Source organism: Equus asinus, chromosome 21 (genome assembly GCF_041296235.1).
Source record: "Equus asinus isolate D_3611 breed Donkey chromosome 21, EquAss-T2T_v2, whole genome shotgun sequence".
Classification (NCBI taxonomy): Eukaryota; Metazoa; Chordata; class Mammalia; order Perissodactyla; family Equidae; genus Equus; species Equus asinus.
The window spans coordinates 35615479-35629650 of NC_091810.1; the positions used below are offsets into that span (position 1 = coordinate 35615479).

Here is a 14172-nt window from a genome sequence, read left to right on the forward strand (position 1 = left end):
TGGAGACTTGCTGACTATCAAATTTTAGAAGTCACTCAGGGGTCTCTCCACCCTTTTCCTCCTCAAGGGAGAGATATCTTGCCTCCTTACTGTAGCAGTGTGAGGAATTAAATAAACTGTTTTGGCCAAGGGTTCACTACGCTGACAAAAGCCAGATAATTTGAGAAGGGATTTATTTGGTCCCTGGACTAGAAAGGTCCCAAGAGGACGCCTGACTCCAGGCCAAAGGAAATGAAGTTCCGTCTGGAACACCCCTCATAAGCAGTAGTTGCTAAGTGTGAACTGGGGGTCTGTTCTCACTGTGTCTTCTCACTCACTATAGTGATCTCATTGAAGAAGTGTTTTCCAAAGAGGAGTATTTCTTCAGTCCTTTCACAGTTCTCTCTAACCGTGCAGCTCCTCCAATCAATGGCCCAATCTCAGTGGATGTTGAGCTACTCCTTTATTGACTTGCCCCTGCTTTTCTCAATATAGCACACATTTATGACTGAGCTTCCCATGTATGACTCTTTGTGATAAGTCATGTTCTGAAGTGATAGGGGTGCATGATGGATTAACAGACAATTCTAATGCATCCGTTTAATAGGTTAGGCCTTGTGGTCTAGTGGTTAAGATTGGGCGCTCTCAACACTGCCACCTGGGTTCCTTTCCTGGTCAGGGAACCCCCCCCCCAACCTGTCAGTAGGTGGTCATACTGTGGCAGCTGCCTGTTGCTGTGATGCTGAAAGCTGTGCCACCAGTATTTCAGAAACCAGCAGGGTCACCCATGGTGGACAGGTTTCAGCAGAGCTTCCAGACTAAGACGGACTAGGAAGAAGGACCTGGCCACCCACTTCCAAAAACATTGCTGTGAAAACCCTGTGAACAGCAGTGGAGCATTGTCTGATACAGCACTGGAAGGTGGAGAGGATGGCGCAAAAAGACCAGATAGACTTCTGCTCTGCTGTACACAGGTTGCTAGGAGTCAGGCTTGACGGCACTAACAACGTTTAATAGGAGGCTCTAGTTCAAATGCCATTTTTTACCTTCATGGAAGCAAAATTTCTTGAGAATTTGGTATTTAATAAAACTTTTTAAAAAGTTTTCTTCAGGAAAAAAATAAGAAAAATATGTATTCTTGCTATAGTCAGCTGCTTGTTGAAGCATCAAGATTGCTCGGGTGGCAGTCAGACAATTTGGAACAGGGCCAGTTTTGTGCCTTCACTTTCCCTTAACATGCAAGGAATAGGATTTAGCAGCACAAATGAGCATCAAGTTCTTCTTGGCGATTGGAGGCTCTGTAATTAGTGATTGTAGCAACCTAATTGATGTTAAGATTCGCGTGGATTTCTTCCTCACTACTAAATGAGGATAATGATGAGACTTCCCCCCAATGGTAATTATTCAGTATCTGTCACAGATTTTCTTCTTTCACAGTACCTACAAATGAACCTACGTCAATCTTGTCTTTTAATCAGTATTTTGCTTTACCCCAGATCAGTTTCTGCCGTTCACTTAGGTTGTTTTTTAATTTTGTCTTTTGGGGAAAAAAAAAAAAGGGTAGCCTTGTTAGAAGTGATTCCCTATCCCTCCCCACAAGACATATTAAAATGAGCAAAGTATTCCAGGAAAATTGAAGTCAGCAGTAGCACCTTCATTGAACTATTTTATTCCCTTTTTGTTTTGAAAATGTACTTTCTTAACTTCATTTTATTGTGAAGAGCAGTGTTAAGATTAACACAATCTCTGATCAAATTCCTTCACATGGTCTAAATGCTGTGCAAAATACTGTATTCTTGGTAGAGCCATCTGTCAAAACAGCAGTGTCAAAATGAATCCATCTGAATGGCAGATATGTTAATAAATTCCTTTGAAGGGCTTAAATGCTTAATTAAAAACAAACGCAAGCATGAAAGTCCCTTAAAAGCATGTTGCCCCTTTTGTATTTTCTCTAGGTAACATACCAATTGTGCACATGTCTTTAAAAATGATGTTGATGCAATCTTATTAGTGAATGTTCAGGAGGACCAGCCTAGTATCCAATCAGTGTTTGCTAGAAAAAAAGTCTAAAGCTTGCAGTTGAAACTTTGTTCACAAAATCCTTTGGAACGAGAAAATGTCAAAGCTGTCATATTAACCAATGTTGTAAACCTATCCTGCTCAGGAGGGACATGTTTACAAATTTGGAGTTGGTGAATGGGCTCCTTTATCATAGGGAGTTTAAAGAGCTTCAGTGTACATCTAGATTTTAAGTGCTGTTATGACAGTTCTTATATGTGTGTTTGTTCAGATCTTGTCCAGATCTGATGATTTGTGTCTCTAAATAAAAGACTATTCCAGTTGAACTGCCTAGAATTCATCTGAACAGATATTAGCACAAGAATGAATTCCATCAGAAACTTGAAACTCTTTTAAATAAATGCTGTAGTATGGCAGTGACAAAAGTATACTTAATTTTTTTCAAAAAGAAAGAAGAGTTTCAACAAACCTAAAGTTCATGACATGATTAAAACAAAGTCATACAAGAATGTGTACTTTAGGGTATAATTAAATTTGAAGAGTCTAAGATGGTAATGGTAATTCTATGAAATTCTCAGTGGTACAATTGTAAATTCTAGCTTTTTGACTAGAAAAGCACAATGAAAAAGAAAAACAGAATCAAACTATAGTCTTTTAAAATCCACAGCAGCCATGACCTTTACTGTGAAAGCTTAACTGCTCATTCCTTATCAATCAAAACTAAATTAAAATGAACTAAGAGAAAGCACATACATTAAGCTTTGCAAAATTGTGAAATTAATATTCCAGCTATGTCACCTTCGCCTGCGTCGGGATTGAGCAAGGGTGAAAGAGAAAGAGAAATCAATTCCACGAATTTTGGAGAATGTCAGAGTAAGGATCTGCTGAAAACTTTTATTTCTCCATTATTATTCATCCTGTTTGATGTTCCCATTGGTCTGGGAGGCTGGGGAAAAACTCACAAAGAGAAATACCATGAAGGAAGTGTTTTGGTGTTTTTCTTGACCAAGCGTAGACCAAAGACAATGTGAAATAGAAAATGATAGGTGTGTTTTCACCAAGTCTAGAAACGTGTGTCTGTCATAATGGAAATACCAAGAGTTTTCTCTGCGAACCTGGTGATTCCATTCTTCCTAATTATCAAAGGAAGTCTTTTGACCGCTCTGTTGAGTTGTCATTGGCATTACCACAGGAGATTAACTGCTGAGACTGTCCCCAATGCAAGGGCTTAAAAATGAAGAAAGCTAGACAAGATTTTCTTAGCTGTTTTTGATTTAGCTTCACTCAAAAGAAAAAGTGATATTGATATCAGAAAGATGGTTCTACCCTGCTGCCTCCTAAAATTTAATTCTAATAAAATCTGCCTGAAATAAGAGAACAAAGTATTTTGGGGGAGTCGTTTAGAAACCTCATTGCCCCTGGGAAGAAGTGACAGCAGAACACACAAGAGAGAAATTCTATAATTCTGTAATATGTTGCAGGACTGATTTATCACTGAAGTATATTCTTGTATACGTGGCATTTGGTTGGTGGAAGAGTAGAATCGTTAAAATGCCAAAGTTAAGGTGCCAAAAGACTTTCTTTGTAACTTGTCTGTGTTTTGGTGTATCGTGTCTGTGTCTGTGTTTTCCTGGCGCATCACTGGCATCTTCAACATCCTCAGTGTCATTGGGCATCTTCTTTTTCAACAAGAAGCTCTTTACATAAATTTGCCATTTTCCCATTGATTCTCAGAGAGAAACAGATGCTTTCTTTCTATGGACTAAACTGTATGATAAGCCTAAGTCTGTTGGCCGCAACCACCCATATTATGTTAGCTTATACCTAAATGAGCAATATAAGGCAGAAACTTGCTACATTTGGTGTCACTGTAGGATGGGCAAGTGTTCCTGTGTTAAATGATGCTGAGAAAAATGGGTCTGGGCTGGAAGTCTCTGCAAAGGCTCTTTCCTTGTTCACAGAAAGGCTCAGCAGACTTCAGGCAGACTCTGCCAGGAACCTAGTGCTGGCTGGAAAGCATCCGTGGTCTATTTTGGTAATAATCCTCCTGCTTGAGTGAACCGAAGATGGAGACCCAACTTGATTTAATTTGTTGTTTCAATGAGGCTATTACAGCAAATACCCTTTAGCCAGCTACTCGAACAGAAAGAAAATATTGTTACCTTAGTGTGCTCAAGAAAATATCATTCTCAAATTGTTTATGAAAGTCCTATAATGTAGTTTAACTCCATATTCCATAGCGTCTTGCAGCTTAACCTCAGCAATTATTTTTAAAAAAGCATTGGATAAAAAACACCATTTAAAGCCATGGCATTAAGATAGCTCAAGCAAAAATATCACATTCAAACTCCTCTGGATTCTACTTACCTGTTCGTTTAGTTTCTTTCCTCTCTCTTGGCATACTCATTCACTGTACATTGTAAGCTTGTGGGTGAGTCACTAAAAAGGGCTATCTCTCGCCAACTAGAAATCTAAACAACCGCCTTCTTCTTCCCTAACCCATTGTACAAAATTTGAGAAGACAAGAATTAAATTCTCAGGCCTACACGCTCCTTCAACCCAAAATCCAATTAATTAAATGAACCAGAAAGTCTGCAGAACAGTATTTGAAAATCTCCTTTAGGATTCATTGCCACTAAACTATATTTTTTCTTTTTAAATAAAAGAGATGTCATTTTAGAGACCATAAAACACACTATGTATACATTAAAATATTAAATAAGAATTAAATAGAAATAGCCGCTTTTTATTACCTTAGTTAACAGGGTGGTATAAAGAACAATTTTATGTACAGTAAGCATTTTCTTGTGGAAATTACTTTTCTTTTAAAAAATGAGATTTTTATTTTAAAGCCCTGGACCATTACTGAGTTTTAAAAGTAAAATATCAAGTTACTGGATAATAAATTAATACTTATAATTTTGAAATATTATAGGCAAACTCTCCAGTAAAACAGTCAGTCATTTTAGCATTGAAATGTGGTTCATTGATACAGAACATTTTTGTTGTCATCATTGGTTTCAAGGATAGGGAAGGCTGGCTGCTTTCTGGTAATGGTACTAAAATCATAGTCAATTTAGTAAATCTGGAAATATTAGGATGTTTAGAGTAACTTTTTTGGCAAAAATGATCTAACATCAAATTATTCGCATTGCTGGTCTTGATTATAAGAGAAAAAGTGATTTTTTAAAAAAAATGGAAAACACTTTTTTAAAAAAAAAAAAAAAAGATTGGCACCCGAGCTAACAACTGTTGCCAATCTTCTTTTTTTTTTTTTTCTTGCTTTTTTCTCCCCAAGTCCCCCCAGTACATAGTTGTATATTTTAGTTGTGGGTCCTTCTAGTTGTGGCGTGTGAGATGCCGCCTCAGCATGGCTTGATGAGCGGTGCCATGTCCGCGCCCAGGATCCGAACCAGAGAAACCCTGGGCCGCCGAAGCAGAGTGCATGAACTTAACCACTCGGCCATGGGGCCAGCCCTTGAAAACTCTTCTTAACCTAAGCTGTTTTCTTTCATTCTCTACTTGATATAGCATCAGATGACTTAAGAGGACTTCTACATCCTCAGAGTCAGCCTCTGCTTCAGAGGTCACTGTGACTTCACATGAGCTCTCTTCTTGGATATGGACACCCACATTGTGGTGCAATGCATGATAATTTTAATTTACTTAATTCCCCTTGCAACAATACTGAGGAGAGAGGTCAACACTGACTTCTGGCTTAGTCAGGGATAATGGCTTGGACTTGATTAAAAATTATCAAACAGTGATTAGTCCTTTGAAAAAACTTAGGCTCAATGACTCTTTGCACTGTTTACTTTCACCCAGTGCCCTCTTTTGTTTCACTTGTCCAGATTATTTTGTTTCCTTGTCTGTGCTGGAAATCTGTCATCTGGTCAAACATCATCAGTACTAGTCCTGTCAGTGTGTTCACCATAGCAGTATGATTACTTGTATCTGAGAAATAATCTCTCTCTTCTTTTTCCCCTCTCTGCAGTTCCAGATTACCAAGAACAGGACATCTTCCTCTGGAGAAAAGAGACTGGATTTGGATTTAGGATTCTGGGTGGAAATGAACCGGGGGAACCTGTGAGTCTCTTGTCTGCCTCTCCCTCCAATGCCGTTTTCTAAGACTTCAAAGCAAATTGTCAGCAGTGACAAATCACCAAGATTTGAGTCCAGCTAGGTGTAGTACTATTTCATCTCCAGCCAGAGGGCTTATTCCCTGGATTTTGTAGAGCTCCTTTTATCTTGAGAAAGAAGGGACTAAATCCTTTCTAAAAAATGTGTGTTTGTGAAAAGTGGTGCTGCAGGATCTGGAGCTCTCCGTCAAAGAAAACAGAACCAAAAATCAGAATAGGGATAGGCATCAACTAAGAAAAACAGCGGCCTGATCCTTCTGGCCAGTTCTTTTAAATCTGTGGGCAGATAGTTGGCTTTGTATATTGAGTAGCTAGTGTGTAGAGAGGACTCCACAAGGCATTATGAGAGATTAGAGAAAGTAGGACCACTGTCTTTACAAAAGTAGAGAAAGAACCCTGGACAAGGGTCAGGAGGCACTAACCTTTAAGTGCCTTTAGAATAAATTTAGTGTAACATCACAGAATTCTTTTGAAAGAAGAAAAGAGAACTAAAGATAAGTATTGTTAATTCCCTCATAATAATAATAGCTGTTATTTATTTAGTGCTTCCTATGTGCCAGATGCTGTGCTAATGGCTTTTAACGTACATTCTCTCATTTAGCCATCAAATCTATGAATTTATCTCCATTTTTCAAATCATAAAATAAAGATACAGAAAGGTTAATTAACTTGGTCAAGCTCACAGAGTTAGTAAATGGAGGGACTGGAAAGGGTCTGTCTCCAGGGTTCATGTTCTTAACTACCCTTTTGTCAAAGTTCTTCATAAACTATAAATGCCATGTAAAGGTAGTTATAGCATGTGTTATCTACTGAGAAGGGAAGGAAAGCACAAATATTTTAGCTAAAGTTTAGTGAATGGTAAATATAACACAAGACCCTAAATATAAAGACTGCTCTGCAAGCAGGTGCTAAAAGAATGCAGAAATGGAGATGTCAAACGACTGTGCTTGATTCATTCTTTGATTTAACAATATTTATTGTGCATTCCGTATTGCTATCCACAGTGCTGGCCCTTTAAAGAAAAGTAGTGATTTATTTCTGCAAAGGGGAAAAAGAATGAGTCACACCAGATCACAGATAAATGTCAAGGAACCAAACAAGAAATAGTTACTTTTTCCACCATTTAAGAACTGTTGTAGCACCTAGCACAATGCCTGGTACCTAGTGGGTGCTTAATAAATGTTTGTGGCATGAATGCAGACATGAATGAATGAATGGAGTTGTTCTAAGAGATGTGAAGGCCATCAGTATAATAGTAAACCAAAAGGTTAATGTTTCATCCATGATCCAATTGCTCAACAGATTTATATTGGTCACATTGTCCCATTGGGTGCTGCTGATACAGACGGCCGCCTGAGGTCTGGGGATGAATTAATCTGTGTGGATGGGACACCAGTAATTGGAAAATCACACCAGCTTGTGGTCCAGCTTATGCAACAAGCTGCCAAGCAAGGCCACGTCAACCTCACAGTGCGGCGCAAAGTGGTATTCGCGGGTACGTTTTTCATTCATTCCTTCAGACAGTGCATTGTCACTTCATGCACAGAGAAGACCCCTGTCCTGTGTCCGCCTCTCCAAGCATCTATTTTAGCAAATGTTTTCAAATGTGATTAAGCTCAGAATTTCCAGATGGTTTGCTCCTCTCAAACCCTGCACAACACCTGTCATTCAAAAGTACTTTAGTGTGCCATTGGTGCATGTTCAGCAGAGGTTTTTAGAAGAGGACTAGTTGAATATATGTTACTTCCCCCCATCTCCTTGCCAGCCAGAACTTAGTCACCTTCTTCATTGGATGATATTTCTCAATAAAAGAGGTCATTATGACAGTCAGAAAAATTGTAGCTTCAAATTAAAAAACAAAAATTAAGTTTGTGCTGCAAAATAAGCTCATAAAATAGTTATTGATACCTTACTTGCTTGTTGACTGTCATATGTATTAAACTGAGATTTGTTTTTCTTCTACAAGAAAGTTGTAGAGCTGGCCAGTTCTGGGTCATCTCTGATTCCTTCCTCCTGCCTGCAAGCTTCCAAGTACTTGAGTTCTCAAAATACTGTATATTCTTTCAGGCCCAACTTAAATTTAACCTTCCTCTGTGAAACTCTCAGAAATTCCCTCCTTCTTCCAACTGCTTTCAGATTTTAGCATTTCTTCCTTGTCATTCTTGGGAATCATGATTTACAGACTGCCATTGTGAGACAGCTCATTGTGTAAACGTCTGTCCTTTCCATTCACTCTGCAGCCTCTTGCAAGCACACATAATGGTGGTTCACCTTTGTCTGCAGCCCCCACCTCAAAATATTCAAGATGGAACCCACAATGCAGAAGAAGCAGATTAAGTGTTGTATCAGTTGAACTACTGAAAAAGTATGACATGAAATACTGTGAATTCTCCATAGCATTAATATTAGTGAAACAGATACTTATCAGATAAAATTAACTGGCACCTTGTTAAAATAAAAAACTCGTGTAAGTCATTTAAATGGTATATAATTAATTACAGAGTTAATATATCAGATTCCAGTGTGAGAGTCCTGCCTACTGCAGCCATGGAAAACAGTGTTAATTAGTTGTGGATTATGACCCTAGAGCTCATTTCTGGCCTCCGACTCTCTCTCAACATTGTATTTCATGCAGCCAATAGCAGTCAGTTAGCAATGGCTTTTGAGATGAGATGAAAACTTTGACTTCACTGGTGCAAATAAAAATTCTGGAACAATGTGATTTTTTGTTTCAGATTTATTTTTAAAATCTTAAATATTTTGAGTTTTTAGCTCTGGCTCAACGGCATATTAATCTATTGAAAAAACATTAGACTAAGTGAAATAAGCCAGTCACAAAAGGAGAAATATTATATGATTCCACTTACATAAAGTAGCTAGTGTTGTCAAATTCATAGAGACAGAAAATAGAATAGTGGTTGCCAGTGGCTGGAGGAGGGGAAATGGTTAGTGTTTCATGGGTACTGACTTTCAGTTTGGGAAGATGAAAAAGTTCTGGAGATGGATGGTGGTGATAGTTGCACAAGAGTGTGACTATACTTAATACCACTGAACTACACACTTAAAAATGGTTAAAAAAGTATATTTTATGTTCTGGATATTTTACTACAATAAAAAAGAAATCTATGAAGGGAGAAGTTTTTAGGAATAAATATTGTCTTATCCAAACTTGGAAACGTTTTGCTTTTTCCATGAAACCTAACTTGGTCCCACCTATTACTGTGGCTATTTAGGAGTGCTTTACCCTGTCACTGGATAAAGCAATAAAACTGGAATTTAATAAAACTAGAATTCTAAGGAAGGCTAATGTATCTAGTTGTGTGATCAGAGTAGATAATTGACATCTGGAAGCTAGGAAGAGAAACAAGGTATACCTCTGACAGGTGTCACAAATCCCACAATGTGGCAGCCTTAATGGTAAAGTCAACTTGCAGTCTCTTGCCTGATGGAAAAAAAATCAAAAGCAAAGCTATTTGGAAAGCTGAGCAGAAATGTGACTTGAGGGTTATGACAATATGAACGTGCGGCCTAAGGCTCTATCTCTGAGGCAAAGATGGCGGTCATCGTTTGTATAGACCACACCTACACTTACTTCCTGTACGTTTTCCTTTGACTTGTGCACCAGGCAAGATTTTGGAGAGGGCAGAGCTTGCTGCAGACTTAAGCCTGAGTGTAGATCTTGAGATATATATATACAGTATGTTATAAATGATACACAATTCAGGTGACTTTTTGGGTGTTTGCCCATGGGACGATGTCAGTAGACACTGAAAGGTAAATCCTTATCAAGAGAAGCTGTTTTAGATTCCTATACTGTATCTCAGTTCTGTGAGGCCAGGTCCTGTCTCACCTCAGTTCATCTCTTGCTTTCTTGCACATAGTGGAGTTGCAGGGAGAAGCAGGAAGGAGTGGCAGGGCATGTTTTTTGCAAATTCAGGTAACTGAGAGGTGCATCTCTGATACAGTCCCCAAAACAGAGAACGAGGTGCCCTCGCCAGCCTCATCTCATCACAGTAGCAACCAGCCGGCCTCACTGACGGAGGAGAAGCGCACCCCGCAGGGCAGCCAGAATTCCTTGAACACGGTGAGCTCGGGCAGTGGCAGCACCAGCGGCATCGGCAGTGGCGGAGGCGGTGGCAGCGGTGTGGTGAGCACCGTGGTGCAGCCCTACGACGTGGAGATCCGGCGCGGGGAGAACGAGGGCTTCGGCTTCGTCATCGTGTCGTCGGTGAGCAGGCCCGAGGCGGGCACGACTTTCGGTGAGTGTTGACAATTCTTTTCCCTAGTGTTTCCTAGGATGCTGGGGAGTGTTCTATTGCAAGTGAAAGAAGGCCAAAATCTCATTAACAGAAATGCATTCATGCTTTTCGCTTCAGGTAATTAAAGTCTTAATTGGGGATGGAGTTTATTTGGTAGCTTTTCCCCTCCTGAAGGTTAGGGTTTTGTTTTTTTTTTTAACCCTTCAGTTTCCGTTCTGAATGCTTGTTCACATGCACACAACTTCAAGCAAACGTGAAATTTGCAGAGCAACCCCCTGAATACAGCGTACAGTCTGAGAAATTCTTGCCAGAGAAAGCCTTTTGCAGGATCCTGAATAGGATATCATTAATAGCAGTAGCCTCAGAAGATCTAAGAGTTTTTAAAAGAAGCATATGGTTTTAAAAATGCCTAGGGAAAAACGGGGGTGTAGGGAGTAAAAATATTACATGAAATGCCCTTTCCACCTTATCTATGTCCTTTCTCTACTTTATCCCCATCTAAAGTTTTTAAATTTTAATTTTAAATAATATTTTTACTGTTGCCTGGTTAAGAATCTAGTTAAAGTCTGAGTCAAGAACCATTTGTCTTTACTGCCCTTCAAGTCTAGCAGGGGTGATTTTCTGTCTCATCCAGATGTTGGGGGTTTCAGCAGAGTATGAAGAAATGCAATTGCCACCCTCTCAGAATGTTAGCTCCCTGCTGGGTGCACCAGCAGAGACAAATAGGAACCCAGATGATTCCAGGAACTAATAATCTATAAATCTATTTCCTGTTAGGATGGGTTATAAAATATATACTCCAAAAATGTGCTCCTTCTTAATTAGATAAAAAGTCATTTGTTATTCCCCAAACACGTTTGTTAATTAATATGAAATAGGATGAGAGATAGGGAAGGTCTGTACAGACTTTGAAATTTACCTCAGCTCTATCCCCAAGTGGTTTATCCTTAAGGAGTCTGATGACCAGTAGCCCAGGTCACTTGCTGGCTAATATCAGCTAGGCGTGTTCCATCCCTTTAGCTTTCTAATCCAGTAGAACTCCCTTTATCTCCATTTAGTCTTGGTGTGTTGCTTCCTGCTAAAACTATTTTCCCCTGAGGTTCGTTCGTTAGGAGACAGGGAGTCAGCCAGGTCTATGCATGTGTGGCTGCAGTAACAAACACCCATTACTAACAGCGCTTTTGTGAGCTGCATTAATAAAGTTATCACTGCATGTCATGGATGGGTGACGACATCAAGGCAAGGTTTTTTTGTTTTTAAATTAATTTTGGAGACTTTTTTGCTTAAGTTAAAAAGAAAGGCAGAGGGGGCAGAGAAATCCAAAGTTATTTCTTCAGATCCACAATGTGACCATCCTCATGTACCCTGTGATGTTCTCAGGATTTCGGAATTCTCAATTTCACTGTCTAGAATGAAACAGAAAATATGGCAGGTGGGAGGCTGTGTGTTATTTAATGAATATTGAATGTCTTCACTAACAATTTGGTCTTTGATTGTTTTCCTCTGGCTCTTACAATGAACAAATTAAATTTTCTCTAATACCTTGCATGAGACTTCTATTCCAAGCTATGCAGAGCTTATCTCATACCTGCTGTTTGATCACTTTCTCATGCCAGTTGTATTTGGGCATGGGCTGAACTTCATCAAGACCTTGAATTGAGTATGGAAGCTTTTCACCACACCTGCCTATTAGATTCCAAAAGACTGTTTAACTTCCTTGTTAAAAATTCTTTTACTTTGAGGTTACATCCAGTGTTACAAACTCAGGCAAATATGTTGAAATTCAAAGAAATTATAGCTCATTTTATCCCCAAGGTCCAAATTATAATGAAAGCACCTACTCAGTTAGTTTCAATGTCTCCCATGTTAATTTTGTCACCCTGTCCAAACGGTGGTTCAACTGCATAACTATCTTCACAGTCCTCAGAAAGACAGATTCTCAAAATAGGTGCAAAGACACGAGAAGCTTTGAAACTCAGTAAACAATTAGCTGGAAACCCTATGTCAGGCCTCCAAGCCAATTTTACACTTCTCTCTAGAAGGTAGCATGCTCTTGGTTGTGACATGGAATGCCTCAAAGTGCACAATAAACCTTTCTTTTCAAAAGCAGTTTTCCTGGCTTTTCATGTTGTAGCTGTGTAGTAGCTAATAACGAGAAAGGAAATTATTAAAGGAAAAGGGTTGAAGAGTGAATGGAACTTAGCTTTGGATCGCTGTCCTCAGCCAAAGGAGGCACTAGATGTTCATATTCCTTTGAGGGGATTTTTGTAAGGAAAGAGGAGGATTTCTGAGCTAATGAGCTATTTGGGCCCTACCCTGAAAACACATGAAATAGGCTGATTGAGCGAAGGTCGTAAAAGGAAAAATAGGTGTCAAAGTTGGTGCTTTCTTGACTCGTCTCTTGTAATTGTGCCCTTTTTCTAAAGCTTCCATCATTCTGGATAGAAGGCAGAAAGTCTAAGTGTTTGTCCATTAGGTGTTTTCAGATTGAATTTTTGGTGCTACAGAGTCTCATGCCTCACCAGACACCCAGTGATTATTTTTCTAAATGGAGAAAGAACAAAACATTGGCAGAAGCTTAAATAACAGCTGGCAAAAATGAAGTGACATGAACACAAAATGCGTAAAAGCATCCATCCCAGCTCTGGAGTTCACATTTGCAGTCCCAAAATAAGCCAACGGCGAGTTATTTTTGGGCTCTTGAGAATCTTTGAAGTTGCTAAATATCCCAAATTTTGTAATTGATTTAAGGCAGGAAGCTGGGGTTTTCCTTTCATTTTGAATCAGGAAAGGACTGCAGCAATGAGCTATCATTTCAGGGCAGTAGCTTCTTACACAGATGCCCTGAATATTGCCAATGTTTTGACCATCGGCGCAGAGCCCTCCTTTAATAACATTTGCTTAATGCTTTAATTAATTAACACTTAACCTTCTCTTTCCCTTTTCAACCCTTTTTCTCCTCCCTTCACTATATTCCCACGTAACTTAAAAAAAAAAATTAAAACTCAATATCAAAGCAGGCAATGCATGTGTGGCTATGCCTCACAAAATAGGTCGGATTATTGAGGGGAGCCCTGCTGACCGATGTGGCAAGCTGAAAGTAGGAGACCGGATCTTGGCAGTAAATGGATGTTCCATCACCAACAAGTCCCATTCAGACATTGTCAACCTAATCAAGGAAGCGGGAAACACAGTTACCCTCCGCATCATTCCTGGGGATGGTAAAGTATATCTATTGTGTCTCTCTCTATCTCTGTCTCTTTCTATATCTTTCTCTCTGTCTCTCTCTTTATAATTAGCGTTCATGTAATTGAATAGTGTTGATTTAGAGGCAGCCTTATTCATCCCTAACTGAACATACCCATCCAACAAATGTGAGCTCTTGTTACTAAACCTTACCTCACCCTCTTTACTTAATCCTCTAGCCCAGTGACCCTGTCTTGTGGCAGAAAGAAACATTTCAGAAAATCTTCCACTTTCCCCAATTCATTTTGGTTTTGGTGCCCTCATCTTTAAAACAATAAAATAGTTTGAATATAGGTGGTAAAGATCCCCTGATGTTCTGTCTGGAAATCACTAATGATTTTTTTAAACAATCCCTAAAATTTAACTGTATAACATGGTGACATCATAAAACCTACGTGATGACAACATAGAGCCAGTACTATGCTTTTTTAGCATAAATGACTGTATCAAGTTTTTTTATTTACTGGGAGAGTCATAGGGTTTGTCCCTAATCTTTGCATGTGGGTGAAGAAAGAATTAAATCTCTGTAT

At 39.1% G+C, this 14172-nt stretch overlaps 1 protein-coding gene across 39 annotated transcripts in view; it reads left to right on the plus strand.

Moving 5' to 3' along the window:
• MAGI1 (membrane associated guanylate kinase, WW and PDZ domain containing 1) overlaps positions 1-14172 on the plus strand; it is a 598403-nt gene that overhangs the window by 567020 nt on the left and 17211 nt on the right. For 10 of the 39 annotated variants that reach the window (XM_014859297.3, XM_014859311.3, XM_014859296.3 and 7 more), the window contains 5 exons: positions 2788-2871; positions 5993-6084; positions 7440-7632; positions 10103-10396; positions 13414-13617. In XM_014859297.3, the coding sequence (XP_014714783.2) occupies positions 2788-2871; positions 5993-6084; positions 7440-7632; positions 10103-10396; positions 13414-13617 (867 nt within the window). The remainder of the gene's footprint in view (positions 1-2787; positions 2872-5992; positions 6085-7439; positions 7633-10102; positions 10397-13413; positions 13618-14172) is intronic. The other 29 variants (XM_070493532.1, XM_070493531.1, XM_070493547.1 and 26 more) reach the window with 7 other exon arrangements.